We start from the raw sequence: 15,147 nt of genomic DNA, 5'->3' as shown, positions 1-15,147 counted from the left end.
TCCTCTAACCACTAGGCTACCTGCCTCCTCCTCTAACCACTAGGCTACCTGCTTCCTCCTCAACCACTAGGCTACCTGCCCCTCCTCTAACCACTAGGCTACCTGCATCCTCCTAACCACTAGGCTACCTGCCTCCTCTAACCACTAGGCTACCTGCCTCCTCCTCCAACCACTAGGCTACCTGCCTCCTCTAACCACTAGGCTACCTGCCTCCTCCTCTAACCACTAGGCTACCTGCCTCCTCTAACCACTAGGCTACCTGCCTCCTCCTCTAACCACTAGGCTACCTGCATCCTCTAACCACTAGGCTACCTGCCTCCTCTAACCACTAGGCTACCTGCCTCCTCCTCTAACCACTAGGCTACCTGCCTCCTCTAACCACTAGGCTACCTGCCTCCCCATAAATGTGTGTGCGTATTTATACATACCAGTGTGCGTCTTCATGTGTTCATCAAAGTACTGCTTCATGTTGAAGTCCTTGCCACACCACTGGCACATGAACTGCTTGTGTCCGATGTGGATGGACATGTGGGAACGTAGCTGGTACTTATACTGGAAACGCTCATTACAGTTCTGGAATACACACACACACACACACACACACACACACACACACACACACACACACACACACACACACACACACACACACACACACACACACACACACACACACACACACACACACACACACACACACACACACCATACACACACACCACACACACACACCACACCCACACACACACACACACACACACCACACACACACACACCACACACCATACACACACACACACACACACACACACACACACACACACACACACACACAACACAGACACACACACACACACACACAGACACACACACACACACACAGACACACACATCATACACACACGCAGACACACACACACACCACACACAATACACACACAAGCGCACGAAAACACACACACACACACAAATGATCACACAATTAATTTGTGTGTGAATGTAAGTAGTGTGGTGTACAGTGTGGTGATGGGTAGTGTAGTGAACAGTGTGGTGATGGGTAGTGTAGTGAACAGTGTGGTGATGGGTAGTGTAGTGAACAGTGTGGTGATGGGTGGTGTACAGTGTGGTGATGGGTAGTGAACAGTGTGGTGATGGGTAGTGTACAGGGGTGGTGATGGGTAGTGTAGTGTACAGTGTGGTGATGGGTAGTGTAGTGAACAGTGTGGTGATGGGTAGTGTAGTGAACAGTGTGGTGATGGGTAGTGAACAGTGTGGTGATGGGTAGTGTAGTGAACAGTGTGGTGATGGGTAGTGTAGTGTACAGTGTGGTGATGGGTAGTGAACAGTGTGGTGATGGGTAGTGTAGTGAACAGTGTGGTGATGGGTAGTGTAGTGTACAGTGTGGTGATGGGTAGTGAACAGTGTGGTGATGGGTAGTGTAGTGAACAGTGTGGTGATGGGTAGTGTAGTGAACAGTGTGGTGATGGGTAGTGTAGTGAACAGTGTGGTGATGGGTAGTGTACAGTGTGGTGATGGGTAGTGAACAGTGTGGTGATGGGTAGTGTACAGGGTGGTGATGGGTAGTGTAGTGTACAGTGTGGTGATGGGTAGTGTAGTGAACAGTGTGGTGATGGGTAGTGTAGTGAACAGTGTGGTGATGGGTAGTGAACAGTGTGGTGATGGGTAGTGTAGTGAACAGTGTGGTGATGGGTAGTGTAGTGTACAGTGTGGTGATGGGTAGTGAACAGTGTGGTGATGGGTAGTGTAGTGAACAGTGTGGTGATGGGTAGTGTAGTGTACAGTGTGGTGATGGGTAGTGAACAGTGTGGTGATGGGTAGTGAACAGTGTGGTGATGGGTAGTGTAGTGAACAGTGTGGTGATGGGTAGTGTAGTGAACAGTGTGGTGATGGGTAGTGTAGTGAACAGTGTGGTGATGGGTAGTGTAGTGAACAGTGTGGTGATGGGTAGTGTACAGTGTGGTGATGGGTAGTGTACAGTGTGGTGATGGGTAGTGAACAGTGTGGTGATGGGTAGTGTAGTGTACAGTGTGGTGATGGGTAGTGTACAGTGTGGTGATGGGTAGTGTACAGTGTGGTGATGGGTAGTGAACAGTGTGGTGATGGGTAATGTAGTGTACAGTGTGGTGATGGGTAGTGTAGTGAACAGTGTGGTGATGGGTAGTGTAGTGAACAGTGTGGTGATGGGTAGTGTAGTGAACAGTGTGGTGATGGGTAGTGTAGTGTACAGTGTGGTGATGGGTAGTGTACAGTGTGGTGATGGGTAGTGTAGTGTACAGTGTGGTGATGGGTAGTGTACAGTGTGGTGATGGGTAGTGTAGTGAACAGTGTGGTGATGGGTAGTGTACAGTGTGGTGATGGGTAGTGTAGTGTACAGTGTGGTGATGGGTAGTGTAGTGAACAGTGTGGTGATGGGTAGTGAACAGTGTGGTGATGGGTAATGTAGTGTACAGTGTGGTGATGGGTAGTGAACAGTGTGGTGATGGGTAGTGTAGTTAACAGTGTGGTGATGGGTAGTGTAGTGAACAGTGTGGTGATGGGTAATGTAGTGAACAGTGTGGTGATGGGTAGTGTACAGTGTGGTGATGGGTAGTGTAGTGTACAGTGTGGTGATGGGTAGTGTAGTGTACAGTGTGGTGATGGGTAGTGAACAGTGTGGTGATGGGTAGTGTAGTGAACAGTGTGGTGATGGGTAGTGAACAGTGTGGTGATGGGTAGTGAACAGTGTGGTGATGGGTAGTGAACAGTGTGGTGATGGGTAGTGTAGTGAACAGTGTGGTGATGGGTAGTGTAGTTAACAGTGTGGTGATGGGTAGTGTAGTTAACAGTGTGGTGATGGGTAGTGTAGTGAACAGTGTGGTGATGGGTAGTGTAGTTAACAGTGTGGTGATGGGTAGTGTAGTTAACAGTGTGGTGATGGGTATTGTAGTGAACAGTGTGGTGATGGGTAGTGTAGTGAACAGTGTGGTGATGGGTAGTGTAGTGTACAGTGTGGTGATGGGTAGTGTAGTGAACAGTGTGGTGATGGGTAGTGTAGTGAACAGTGTGGTGATGGGTAGTGTAGTGTACAGTGTGGTGATGGGTAGTGTAGTGCACAGTGTGGTGATGGTAGTGTACAGTGTGGTGATGGGTAGTGTAGTGTACAGTGTGGTTATGGGTAGTGTAGTGTACAGTGTGGTGATGGGTAGTGTAGTGTACAGTGTGGTGATAGGTAGTGTAGTGAACAGTGTGGTGATGGGTAGTGTAGTGAACAGTGTGGTGATGGGTAGTGTTGTGAACAGTGTGGTGATGGGTAGTGTAGTGCACAGTGTGGTGATGGGTAGTGTAGTGTACAGTGTGGTGATGGGTAGTGTACAGTGTGGTGATGGGTAGTGTAGTGTACAGTGTGGTGATGGGTAGTGTAGTGAACAGTGTGGTGATGGGTAGTGTAGTGAACAGTGTGGTGATGGGTAGTGTAGTGTACAGTGTGGTGATGGGTAGTGTAGTGCACAGTGTGGTGATGGTAGTGTACAGTGTGGTGATGGGTAGTGTAGTGTACAGTGTGGTTATGGGTAGTGTAGTGTACAGTGTGGTGATGGGTAGTGTAGTGTACAGTGTGGTGATAGGTAGTGTAGTGAACAGTGTGGTGATGGGTAGTGTAGTGAACAGTGTGGTGATGGGTAGTGTTGTGAACAGTGTGGTGATGGGTAGTGTAGTGCACAGTGTGGTGATGGGTAGTGTAGTGTACAGTGTGGTGATGGGTAGTGTACAGTGTGGTGATGGGTAGTGAACAGTGTGGTGATGGGTAGTGTAGTGAACAGTGTGGTGATGGGTAGTGTAGTGAACAGTGTGGTGATGGGTAGTGTACAGTGTGGTGATGGGTAGTGAACAGTGTGGTGATGGGTAGTGTACAGTGTGGTGATGGGTAGTGTAGTGTACAGTGTGGTGATGGGTAGTGTAGTGAACAGTGTGGTGATGGGTAGTGTAGTGAACAGTGTGGTGATGGGTAGTGTGTGAACAGTGTGGTGATGGGTAGTGTAGTGAACAGTGTGGTGATGGGTAGTGTAGTGAACAGTGTGGTGATGGGTAGTGAACAGTGTGGTGATGGGTAGTGTACAGTATGGTGATGGGTAGTGTAGTGTACAGTGTGGTGATGGGTAGTGTAGTGTACAGTGTGGTGATGGGTAGTGTAGAGTGTGGTGATGGGTAGTGTAGAGTGTGGTGATGGGTAATGTAGTGTACAGTGTGGTGATGGGTAGTGTAGTGTACAGTGTGGTGATGGGTAGTGTAGTGCACAGTGTGGTGATGGGTAGTGAACAGTGTGGTGATGGGTAGTGTACAGTGTGGTGATGGGTAGTGTACAGTGTGGTGATGGGTAATGTAGTGTACAGTGTGGTGATGGGTAGTGTACAGTGTGGTGATGGGTAGTGTAGTGAACAGTGTGGTGATGGGTAGTGTAGTGAACAGTGTGGTGATGGGTAGTGTAGTGAACAGTGTGGTGATGGGTAGTGAACAGTGTGGTGATGGGTAGTGTAGTGAACAGTGTGGTGATGGGTAATGTAGTGTACAGTGTGGTGATGGGTAGTGAACCGGGTGGTGATGGGTAGTGTAGTGTACAGTGTGGTGATGGGTAGTGTAACAGTGTGGTGATGGGTAGTGTAGTGAACAGTGTGGTGATGGGTAGTGTACAGTGTGGTGATGGGTAGTGAACAGTGTGGTGATGGGTAGTGTTGTGAACAGTGTGGTGATGGGTAGTGTAGTGAACAGTGTGGTGATGGGTAGTGTAGTGAACAGTGTGGTGATGGGTAGTGAACAGTGTGGTGATGGGTAGTGTACAGTATGGTGATGGGTAGTGTAGTGTACAGTGTGGTGATGGGTAGTGTAGTGTACAGTGTGGTGATGGGTAGTGTAGAGTGTGGTGATGGGTAGTGTAGAGTGTGGTGATGGGTAATGTAGTGTACAGTGTGGTGATGGGTAGTGTAGTGTTCAGTGTGGTGTTGGGTAGTGTAGTGCACAGTGTGGTGATGGGTAGTGAACAGTGTGGTGATGGGTAGTGTACAGTGTGGTGATGGGTAGTGTACAGTGTGGTGATGGGTAATGTAGTGTACAGTGTGGTGATGGGTAGTGTACAGTGTGGTGATGGGTAGTGTAGTGAACAGTGTGGTGATGGGTAGTGTAGTGAACAGTGTGGTGATGGGTAGTGTAGTGAACAGTGTGGTGATGGGTAGTGAACAGTGTGGTGATGGGTAGTGTAGTGAACAGTGTGGTGATGGGTAATGTAGTGTACAGTGTGGTGATGGGTAGTGAACCGGGTGGTGATGGGTAGTGTAGTGTACAGTGTGGTGATGGGTAGTGGAACAGTGTGGTGATGGGTAGTGTAGTGAACAGTGTGGTGATGGGTAGTGAACAGTGTGGTGATGGGTAGTGTAGTGTACAGTATGGTGATGGGTAGTGTAGTGTACAGTGTGGTGATGGGTAGTGTAGTGTACAGCGTGGTGATGGGTAGTGTACAGTGTGGTGATGTGGTAGTGTAGTGTACAGTGTGGTGATGGGTAGTGTAGTGAACAGTGTGGTGATGGGTAGTGTAGTGAACAGTGTGGTGATGGGTAGTGTACAGTGTGGTGATGGGTAGTGTAGTGTACAGTGTGGTGATGGGTAGTGTAGTGAACAGTGTGGTGATGGGTAGTGTAGTGTACAGTGTGGTGATGGGTAGTGAATAGTGTGGTGATGGGTAGTGTAATGTACAGTGTGGTGATGGGTAGTGTACAGTGTGGTGATGGGTAGTGTAGTGAACAGTGTGGTGATGGGTAATGTAGTGTACAGTGTGGTGATGGGTAGTGTACAGTGTGGTGATGGGTAGTGTAGTGAACAGTGTGGTGATGGGTAATGTAGTGTACAGTGTGGTGATGGGTAGTGTAGTGTACAGTGTGGTGATGGGTAGTGTAGTGTACAGTGTGGTGATGGGTAGTGTAGTGAACAGTGTGGTGATGGGTAATGTAGTGTACAGTGTGGTGATGGGTAGTGTAGTGAACAGTGTGGTGATGGGTAGTGTACAGTGTGGTGATGGGTAGTGTAGTGAACAGTGTGGTGATGGGTAGTGAACAGTGTGGTGATGGGTAGTGTAGTGAACAGTGTGGTGATGGGTAGTGTAGTGAACAGTGTGGTGATGGGTAGTGTAGTGTACAGTGTGGTGATGGGTAGTGAATAGTGTGGTGATGGGTAGTGTAATGTACAGTGTGGTGATGGGTAGTGTACAGTGTGGTGATGGGTAGTGTAGTGAACAGTGTGGTGATGGGTAATGTAGTGTACAGTGTGGTGATGGGTAGTGTACAGTGTGGTGATGGGTAGTGTAGTGAACAGTGTGGTGATGGGTAATGTAGTGTACAGTGTGGTGATGGGTAGTGTAGTGTACAGTGTGGTGATGGGTAGTGTAGTGTACAGTGTGGTGATGGGTAGTGTAGTGAACAGTGTGGTGATGGGTAATGTAGTGTACAGTGTGGTGATGGGTAGTGTAGTGAACAGTGTGGTGATGGGTAGTGTACAGTGTGGTGATGGGTAGTGTAGTGAACAGTGTGGTGATGGGTAGTGAACAGTGTGGTGATGGGTAGTGTAGTGAACAGTGTGGTGATGGGTAGTGTACAGTGTGGTGATGGGTAGTGTAGTGTACAGTGTGGTGATGGGTAGTGTAGTGAACAGTGTGGTGATGGGTAGTGAACAGTGTGGTGATGGGTAATGTAGTGAACAGTGTGGTGATGGGTAGTGAACAGTGTGGTGATGGGTAGTGTAGTGTACAGTGTGGTGATGGGTAGTGTAGTTAACAGTGTGGTGATGGGTAGTGTAGTGTACAGTATGGTGATGGGTAGTGAACAGTGTGGTGATGGGTAGTGTAGTGAACAGTGTGGTGATGGGTAATGTAGTGTACAGTGTGGTGATGGGTAGTGAACCGGGTGGTGATGGGTAGTGTAGTGTACAGTGTGGTGATGGGTAGTGAACAGTGTGGTGATCGGTAGTGTAGTGAACAGTGTGGTGATGGGTAGTGAACAGTGTGGTGATGGGTAGTGTAGTGTACAGTATGGTGATGGGTAGTGTAGTGTACAGTGTGGTGATGGGTAGTGTAGTGTACAGTGTGGTGATGGGTAGTGTACAGTGTGGTGATGGGTAGTGTAGTGTACAGTGTGGTGATGGGTAGTGTAGTGAACAGTGTGGTGATGGGTAGTGTAGTGAACAGTGTGGTGATGGGTAGTGTACAGTGTGGTGATGGGTAGTGTAGTGTACAGTGTGGTGATGGGTAGTGTAGTGAACAGTGTGGTGATGGGTAGTGTAGTGTACAGTGTGGTGATGGGTAGTGAATAGTGTGGTGATGGGTAGTGTAATGTACAGTGTGGTGATGGGTAGTGTACAGTGTGGTGATGGGTAGTGTAGTGAACAGTGTGGTGATGGGTAATGTAGTGTACAGTGTGGTGATGGGTAGTGTACAGTGTGGTGATGGGTAGTGTAGTGAACAGTGTGGTGATGGGTAATGTAGTGTACAGTGTGGTGATGGGTAGTGTAGTGTCCAGTGTGGTGATGGGTAGTGTAGTGTACAGTGTGGTGATGGGTAGTGTAGTGAACAGTGTGGTGATGGGTAATGTAGTGTACAGTGTGGTGATGGGTAGTGTAGTGAACAGTGTGGTGATGGGTAGTGTACAGTGTGGTGATGGGTAGTGTAGTGAACAGTGTGGTGATGGGTAGTGAACAGTGTGGTGATGGGTAATGTAGTGTACAGTGTGGTGATGGGTAGTGTACAGTGTGGTGATGGGTAGTGTAGTGAACAGTGTGGTGATGGGTAATGTAGTGTACAGTGTGGTGATGGGTAGTGTAGTGTACAGTGTGGTGATGGGTAGTGTAGTGTACAGTGTGGTGATGGGTAGTGTAGTGAACAGTGTGGTGATGGGTAATGTAGTGTACAGTGTGGTGATGGGTAGTGTAGTGAACAGTGTGGTGATGGGTAGTGTACAGTGTGGTGATGGGTAGTGTAGTGAACAGTGTGGTGATGGGTAGTGAACAGTGTGGTGATGGGTAATGTAGTGAACAGTGTGGTGATGGGTAGTGTACAGTGTGGTGATGGGTAGTGTAGTGTACAGTGTGGTGATGGGTAGTGTAGTGAACAGTGTGGTGATGGGTAGTGAACAGTGTGGTGATGGGTAATGTAGTGAACAGTGTGGTGATGGGTAGTGAACAGTGTGGTGATGGGTAGTGTAGTGTACAGTGTGGTGATGGGTAGTGTAGTTAACAGTGTGGTGATGGGTAGTGTAGTGAACAGTGTGGTGATGGGTAGTGTAGTTAACAGTGTGGTGATGGGTAGTGTAGTGAAAAGTGTGGTGATGGGTAGTGTACAGTGTGGTGATGGGTATTGTAGTGAAAAGTGTGGTGATGGGTAGTGTAGTGAACAGTGTGGTGATGGGTAGTGTAGTGTACAGTGTGGTGATGGGTAGTGTAGTGAACAGTGTGGTGATGGGTAGTGTACAGTGTAGTGATGGGTAGTGTAGTGTACAGTGTGGTGATGGGTAGTGTAGTGAACAGTGTGGTGATGGGTAGTGTAGTGTACAGTGTGGTGATGGGTAGTGTAGTGTGCGGTGTGGTGATGGGTAATGTAGTGTACAGCGTGGTGATGGGTAATGTAGTGTACAGCGTGGTGATGGGTAATGTAGTGAACAGTGTGGTGATGGGTAATGTAGTGTACAGGGTGGTGATGGATAATGTAGTGTACAGGGTGGTGATGGGTAGTGAACAGTGTGGTGATGAGGAATGTTGTGTACAGGGTGGTGATGGGTAATGTAGTGTACAGGGTGGTGATGGGTAATGTAGTGTACATGGTGGTGATGGGTAATGTAGTGTACAGGGTGGTGATGGGTAATGTAGTGTACAGGGTGAAGGGTAGAGGTGATTTTAGAAAGGCATTACAACCTCACACTTGAAGGGCTTCTCTCCAGAGTGTTGTAGAGAGTGAACCTTTAGGGACATGCCGCGCTTGAACGACTTCCCACACGTCTCACAGGTGAACGGCATGTCCTTGGTGTGAGCTAGACAGACAGAGAGACAGACAGACAGTCAGAGAGACAGTCAGTAAGACAGAGAGACAGTCAGTAAGACAGACAGACAGACAGACAGACAGTCAGAGAGACAGTCAGTAAGACAGAGAGACAGTCAGTAAGACAGAGAGACAGACAGAGAGACAGAGTCTATGCACGCCCCAGACCTTGGAGGGCCTCCTGGAAGCAGTGGAGACGCATAAGAACAATTCCGGGACAATTCGGCGACCCGTCCGAGGGGACGGAAGGACAGCCCCACCGTGGTGTACCCCGAACCGACAGTTGGCAGGGCCAAAGGACCGCAAACCCGTGGAGAGACGGCGAAGGTAGGGCCGACCAGCCACCGACGACCCCAGGTAGAGGGAGACCAAAGGAGGTGTTTTGAGTGTGGTGCCCGGGGCACATTGCCGGGAATTGCCCGGTTCGAGAGGAGTCGATGCCATCAGCTAGCCCCGGAGGCGAGGTCATCTCCTGTTTGGCGCACCACGAATCAACTGCACCCATGGTCCCGGTGAAGGTGGACGGACACGACACGGAAGCGCTATTAGACTCTGGAAGCATGGTTACAATCGTAACCACGAGCCTGCTGAACCAGGATACCGAACGGGGTAGAGAGATGTCCATTTCCTGTGTTCACGGGGACGCAAAGCAGTATCCCACCATATGGACCAACATCGTGATGCCACAAAGGAGCTGTCAGATGATGGTGGGTGCAGTACCAGAGCTGCCTGTACCTCTCCTAGTGGGACGGGATTGTCCGCTGTTCGCGGCCCTATGGGGGCACGAATTGAGGAAGAAGGTACGAGCCGGCCAAAGAAGAGAGCGGGGTCGACCAATAGCCTGTGCGGCCCGGAAGCAACCGGTTAACCAGCATGTTTTTTCCGGCTCCGGAGTTGGAGGGGGTGCCGGAACCCGATCCCCTGGGGAACCCCTGGAGGAGGAGCCCATCCTCCCCCTCCTCGATTTCAAGGGGCCAGTAGAGACCCTCGCTGGGGGCCAACTGAGGGGACAATTCGGGACGGCCCAGTGGGAGGATCCGAACTTGAAAGCTGCTGCCGCCCAAGTGATAGCGGTGGATGGACAGCTACTTCCGGGGGTGAGTGACTGGCGATATCCCCATTTCCAAATTAAGAATAACCTTTTGTATCAGTTGTCGCGCCAACAGGGGGAACTTCGAGAGGTATTGTGGCTGCCCCGACGGTACGCAGGAACCGTTCTTCAGCTGGCCCACACCCACCTGTTGGGGGCGCACCTGGGAATGGAGAAGACCCGGGAACGGATCGCCGCCCGGTTCCACTGGCCCGCGATGAGTATGGCCGTGGAAGACTACTGTCGCAGCTGCCCGGAGTGTCAACTCACTGCCCCGAAAGCACACTTCCGAAACCCTCTGGTCCTCCTGCCAATAATCGGGGTGCCCTTTGAACGCATCGCCATGGACATAGTGGGACCCCTGGTAAAAACTGCATGAGGACACAGGTACATCTTGGTAATAGTGGACTATGCCAACCGGTATCCCGAGGCCATTCCCCTACGGGCGGCGGTGTCCAAGGGAATTGCCCGGGAGCTGTTCCACCTCTTTAGCCGGGTGGGCATCCCGAACGAGATCCTGACAGACCAAGGTATGGAGTTTATGTCCCGCCTCATGAAAGAGTTGTGTGCCCTTCTGCAGATCAAGCAGATCCGGACCTCCGTCTTTCGCCCGCAGACGGATGGGCTCGTCGAGCGCTTTAATAAAACGCTCAAACAGATGCCGCGGAAGGTCATCGAGCAGGACGGTAAGAACTGGGACCAGCTACTACCCCACCAAATGTTCTCAATCCGAGAAGTACCCCAATCCTCCACTGGGTTTTCCCCATTCGAACTCCTCTATGGGAGGAGGCCACGCGGCCTACTGGACCTCGCCAAGGAGTTTTGGGAATCCCAACCAACCCCCTTACGCAGCGTGGTAGAGCAAGTGGAGACGATGCGGGAGTGGATGACAGCCATATGGCCAGTCGTGAGGGAACACATAGAGAAGGCCAAACGCGCCAAAGCCCAGGTCTACAATCGGGGAGCCCAGCCCCGAGAATTCCAGGTGGGATACAGGGTGTTGGTCTTGATCCCCACGGCCGAAAGTAAGTTCCTGGCAACATGGCACGGGCCATACGAGGTGATCGAGAAGCTGGGACCTGTCAATTACCGCGTACGGCAACCGGGGAGACGGAAACCCCAACAGATTTACCTCGTTATGGACTGGACGCCAATGGTACCAGTGGAGGTCCCGAGCAATGAGGACCTCGACCCAGCCCAGAAGCAAGAGCTCAGGGAGCTCGTCGATCGGAACATGGCGGTCTTCTCCGAGAAGCCGGGCCGCACGACCCTCATTGAACACCCGGTACAAAAGAGGCCATATTGGAATCCAGAGGCCCAAAGGGAGGCCGTGAAACAGGAAGTGGAGGCTATGCTGAGGATGGGGCTCATTGAAGAGTCCCACAGTGCATGGTGCAGCACCATCGTGTTGGTGCCCAAACCGGACGGTAGCCTCCGCTTCTGTAACGATTTCCGGGGGGTGAACGACATCAGCTTGTTCGACGCATATCCCATGCCGAGGGTGGACGAGCTCATCGACCGATTGGGAAAGGCCCGGTAGATCAGCACCCTTGACCTGACCAAAGTTTATTGGCAGGTACCGTTGGCAGCCTCCTCCCGGGAGAAGACGGCGTTTTTGACACCAGACGGTTTGTATCAGTACCGGGTGCTCCCGTTCGGTCTTCACGGAGCCCCGCCCACATTCCAACGGCTGATGAACAGAGTGCTTCGACCCCACCAGCAGTACGCAGCGGCATATCTGGATGATATCATCATCCACAGCCAAGGTTGGGAAGAGCACCTGACACGCCTCCAGGCAGTGCTGGACGCACTCAGACAAGCCGGGTTGACCACAAACCCCAAGAAATGCAAGCTAGCGTTCGAGGAAGTGGAGTACCTGGGGTATTTGATCGGACGGGAGAACGTCAAGCCCCAGGAGAGGAAGGTTCACGCAGTGCGTGACTGGCCCGTTCCACGCACCAAGACCCAGGTCAAGTCCTTCCTGGGACTGGCAGGATAATATAGCCGGTTTATCCCCAACTTTGCGGCTATAGCTTCCCCCATCACCGATCTAACCAGGCCCCGCCTCCCGAAAACAGTGAAATGGACAGACGAGACAGAAGCGGTGTTCAACGGTCTGAAGGAAGCGCTGTGCTCCCATCCGATTCTCGTAACGCCCGATTTCCAGGTGCCGATGGTGGTCCAGATGGACGCATGTGATGCGGGACTAGGGGCCGTTCTGTCTCAGGTACACGAGGGGAGGAGCACCCCATCATGTACATCAGCCGAAAGCTGATGCCTAGGGAAAATAAATACTCTATCGTTGAGAGAGTGTCTAGCGGTGAAGTGGGCGCTAAACACTCAAGTATTACCTGTTAGGTACCCACTTCACCCTGGTCACGGACCATGCTCCCCTGGACACCAGGTGGTTTTTGTCCCTTCAACGCTTCTCTTTTTCTGTTGTGCACAGGTCAGGGGCGAAGCATGGAAACGCGGATGCCCTATCGAGAAGGGAGACCTATGTTACACTGATGACAGTCCCTTCCCCGACAGAGCTAAGGGGGGGTGTGTGGCGTACAGCAGGTCAACCACCAGGGGGAGACTCGTCGAGGCCTGGTAACAAATGGAGTATACATCACGAGGCGATGGCTCCATCTGCTGGACATGCCAGGTCTCGACGGGCTCTCCAGCCAGGACTAATTGGGGCTTATTGGGAGCTGGTGAGTAATCAAGGGCGGATTGCTCACCAGCTGTGCAAGGCCCATAAAGCTGCCAGAAGGGCAGCACACAGGAGGAATGGGGAAAGAAAGGACTCCCGTGGTATTGTTGACGGTTGCAGAGGGAGTTCAGTTTTGTGCCCGACAGGATACAGCCAGACCCGGAATACCAGAAGACGGCATCCCGGAGAGGGTCTCATAGGGGAGACCTATCCTTTTCTTTTTGATCTATTATTTAAATAAACACCCTTGAAACTGAACTAATCCTTCTCTGTCCGTGTCTGATATGGGTAAACGTCTTGACCAAACCCCCTGGTTTGCCACACTTATTATAGACAAATAGTCTACCAAAAAGGTGAAATACTTATTTCCCTCATTAAAATGCAAATCATTTTATAACATTTTTGACATGCGTTTTTCTGGATTTTTTTGTTGTTATTCTGTCTCTCACTGTTCAAATAAACATACCATTAAAATTATAGACTGATCATTTCTTGTCAGTGGGCAAACGTACAAAATCAGCAGGGGATCAAATACTTTTTTCCCTCACTGTAGGTGTTCCTCTTGTCCAGACGTGTTACGGCCATGTGAATAGCAATGGAAATGTCATCTTCCATGGATCTGTTGGAGCTGTAGGTAAACTGGACTGGGTCCAGTGGGCCTGGCATGCTGGACTTGATGTGGGCCATGACCAGCCTCTCCAAGCACTTCATGGTGACAGAGGTGAGTACGACGGGACGATAGCCATTTGGGCACGTCTGCTTGGTTTTCTTGGTCTCCTTGAAGCAAATGGGAACTCCGTCCTGGGACAGGGACAAGTTGAGATGTCCGAGAAGACGCCCACCAGCTGGTCAGTGCACACTCTGAGGACATTGCCAGGTCTGATATCTGGGGCGGCGGCTTTGTGAATATTCACTTTTTTCTGAGTTTTCCTCACTTAACCTGTTAGGGCTAGGGGGCAGTATTGACACGGCTGGATAAAAAACATACCCGATTTAATCTGGTTACCACTCCTACCCAGTAACTAGAATATGCATATACTTATTACATATGGATAGAAAACACCCTAAAGTTTCTAAAACTGTTTGAATGGTGTCTGTGAGTATAACAGAACTCAAATGGCAGGTCAAAACCCGAGAGATTCCTTTACAGGAAGTGGCCTGTCTGACCATTTCTTGAACTTCTTTTCCATCTCTATCTTTTACTAAGGATCTCTGCTCTAACGTGACACTTCCCACGTCTTCCATAGGCTCTCAGAGCCCGGGAAAAAACAGAATGTCGTCATTCCAGCCCCAGGCTGAAACACATTATCGCCTTTCTCAAGTGGCCGATCAAGGGACTCTAGGCTTATGCGCGTGACCCGACCGCCCCCGCCTTTGTGATTTTTTTCCTCTGTTTGCCGAAAAGGAGATTCCCTGTCGGAATATTATCGCTTTTCTACGAGAAAAATGGCGTAAAAATTGATTTTAAACAGCGGTTGACATGCTTCGAAGTACGGTAATGGAATATTTAGAATTTTATTGTCACGAATTGCGCCATGCGCGCGACACTTCTTTACCATTTCGGATAGTGTCTGGAACGCACGAACAAAACGCCGCTATTCGGATATAACGATGGATTATTTTGGACCAAACCAACATTTGTTATTGAAGTAGCAGTCCTGGGAGTGCATTCTGACGAAGACAACAAAAGGTAATCAAACTTTGATAATAGTAAATATGATTATGGTGAGTGCTAAACTTGCCGGGTGTCTAAATAGCGAGCCCGTGATGCCTGGGCTATGTACTTAGAATATTGCAAAATGTGCTTTCACCAAAAAGCTATTTTAAAATCGGACATATCGAGTGCATAGAGGAGGTCTGTATCTATAATTCTTAAAATAATTGTTATGCTTTTTGTGAACGTTTATCATGAGTAATTTAGTAAAATGTTAGCGAATTCCCCGGAAGTTTGTATTGTATAACATAATGTCCTAGGGTTGTCATCTGATGAAGATCATCAAAGGTGAGTGCTGCATTTAGCTGTCTTCTGGGTTTTGGTGACATTATATGCTGGCTTGAAAAATGGGTGTCTGATTATTTCTGGCTTGGTACTCTGCTGACATAATCTAATGTTTTGCTTTCGTTGTAAAGCCTTTTTGAAATCGGACAGTGTGGTTAGATTAACGAGAGTCTTGTCTTTAAATAGCTGTAAAATAGTCATATGTTTGAGAAATTGAAGTAATAGGATTTTTAAGGTTTTGAAAATCGCGCCACAGGCTGCAAGTGGCTGTTACGTAGGTGGGATGCAAGCGT

The 15,147-nt window shown here is 49.8% G+C and overlaps 1 protein-coding gene across 1 annotated transcript in view; it reads right to left on the bottom strand.

Annotated features, from left to right (window-relative positions):
- Nucleotides 1-356: 356 nt before the first annotated feature.
- LOC106590714 (zinc finger and BTB domain-containing protein 47-like) overlaps nucleotides 357-15,147 on the bottom strand; it is a 23,186-nt gene continuing 8,395 nt past the window's right edge. The window contains 2 exon segments of the mRNA XM_045711090.1: nucleotides 357-573; nucleotides 8,944-9,059. Coding sequence (XP_045567046.1) covers nucleotides 382-573; nucleotides 8,944-9,059 — 308 coding nt within the window. The 3' untranslated portion in view covers nucleotides 357-381.

The sequence above is a fragment of the Salmo salar genome, unplaced genomic scaffold, assembly GCF_905237065.1.
Source record: "Salmo salar unplaced genomic scaffold, Ssal_v3.1, whole genome shotgun sequence".
Lineage (NCBI taxonomy): Eukaryota > Metazoa > Chordata > Actinopteri > Salmoniformes > Salmonidae > Salmo > Salmo salar.
Note: the sequence above shows the minus strand (reverse complement) of the source record. Positions and strands in the feature narration are given on the sequence as shown.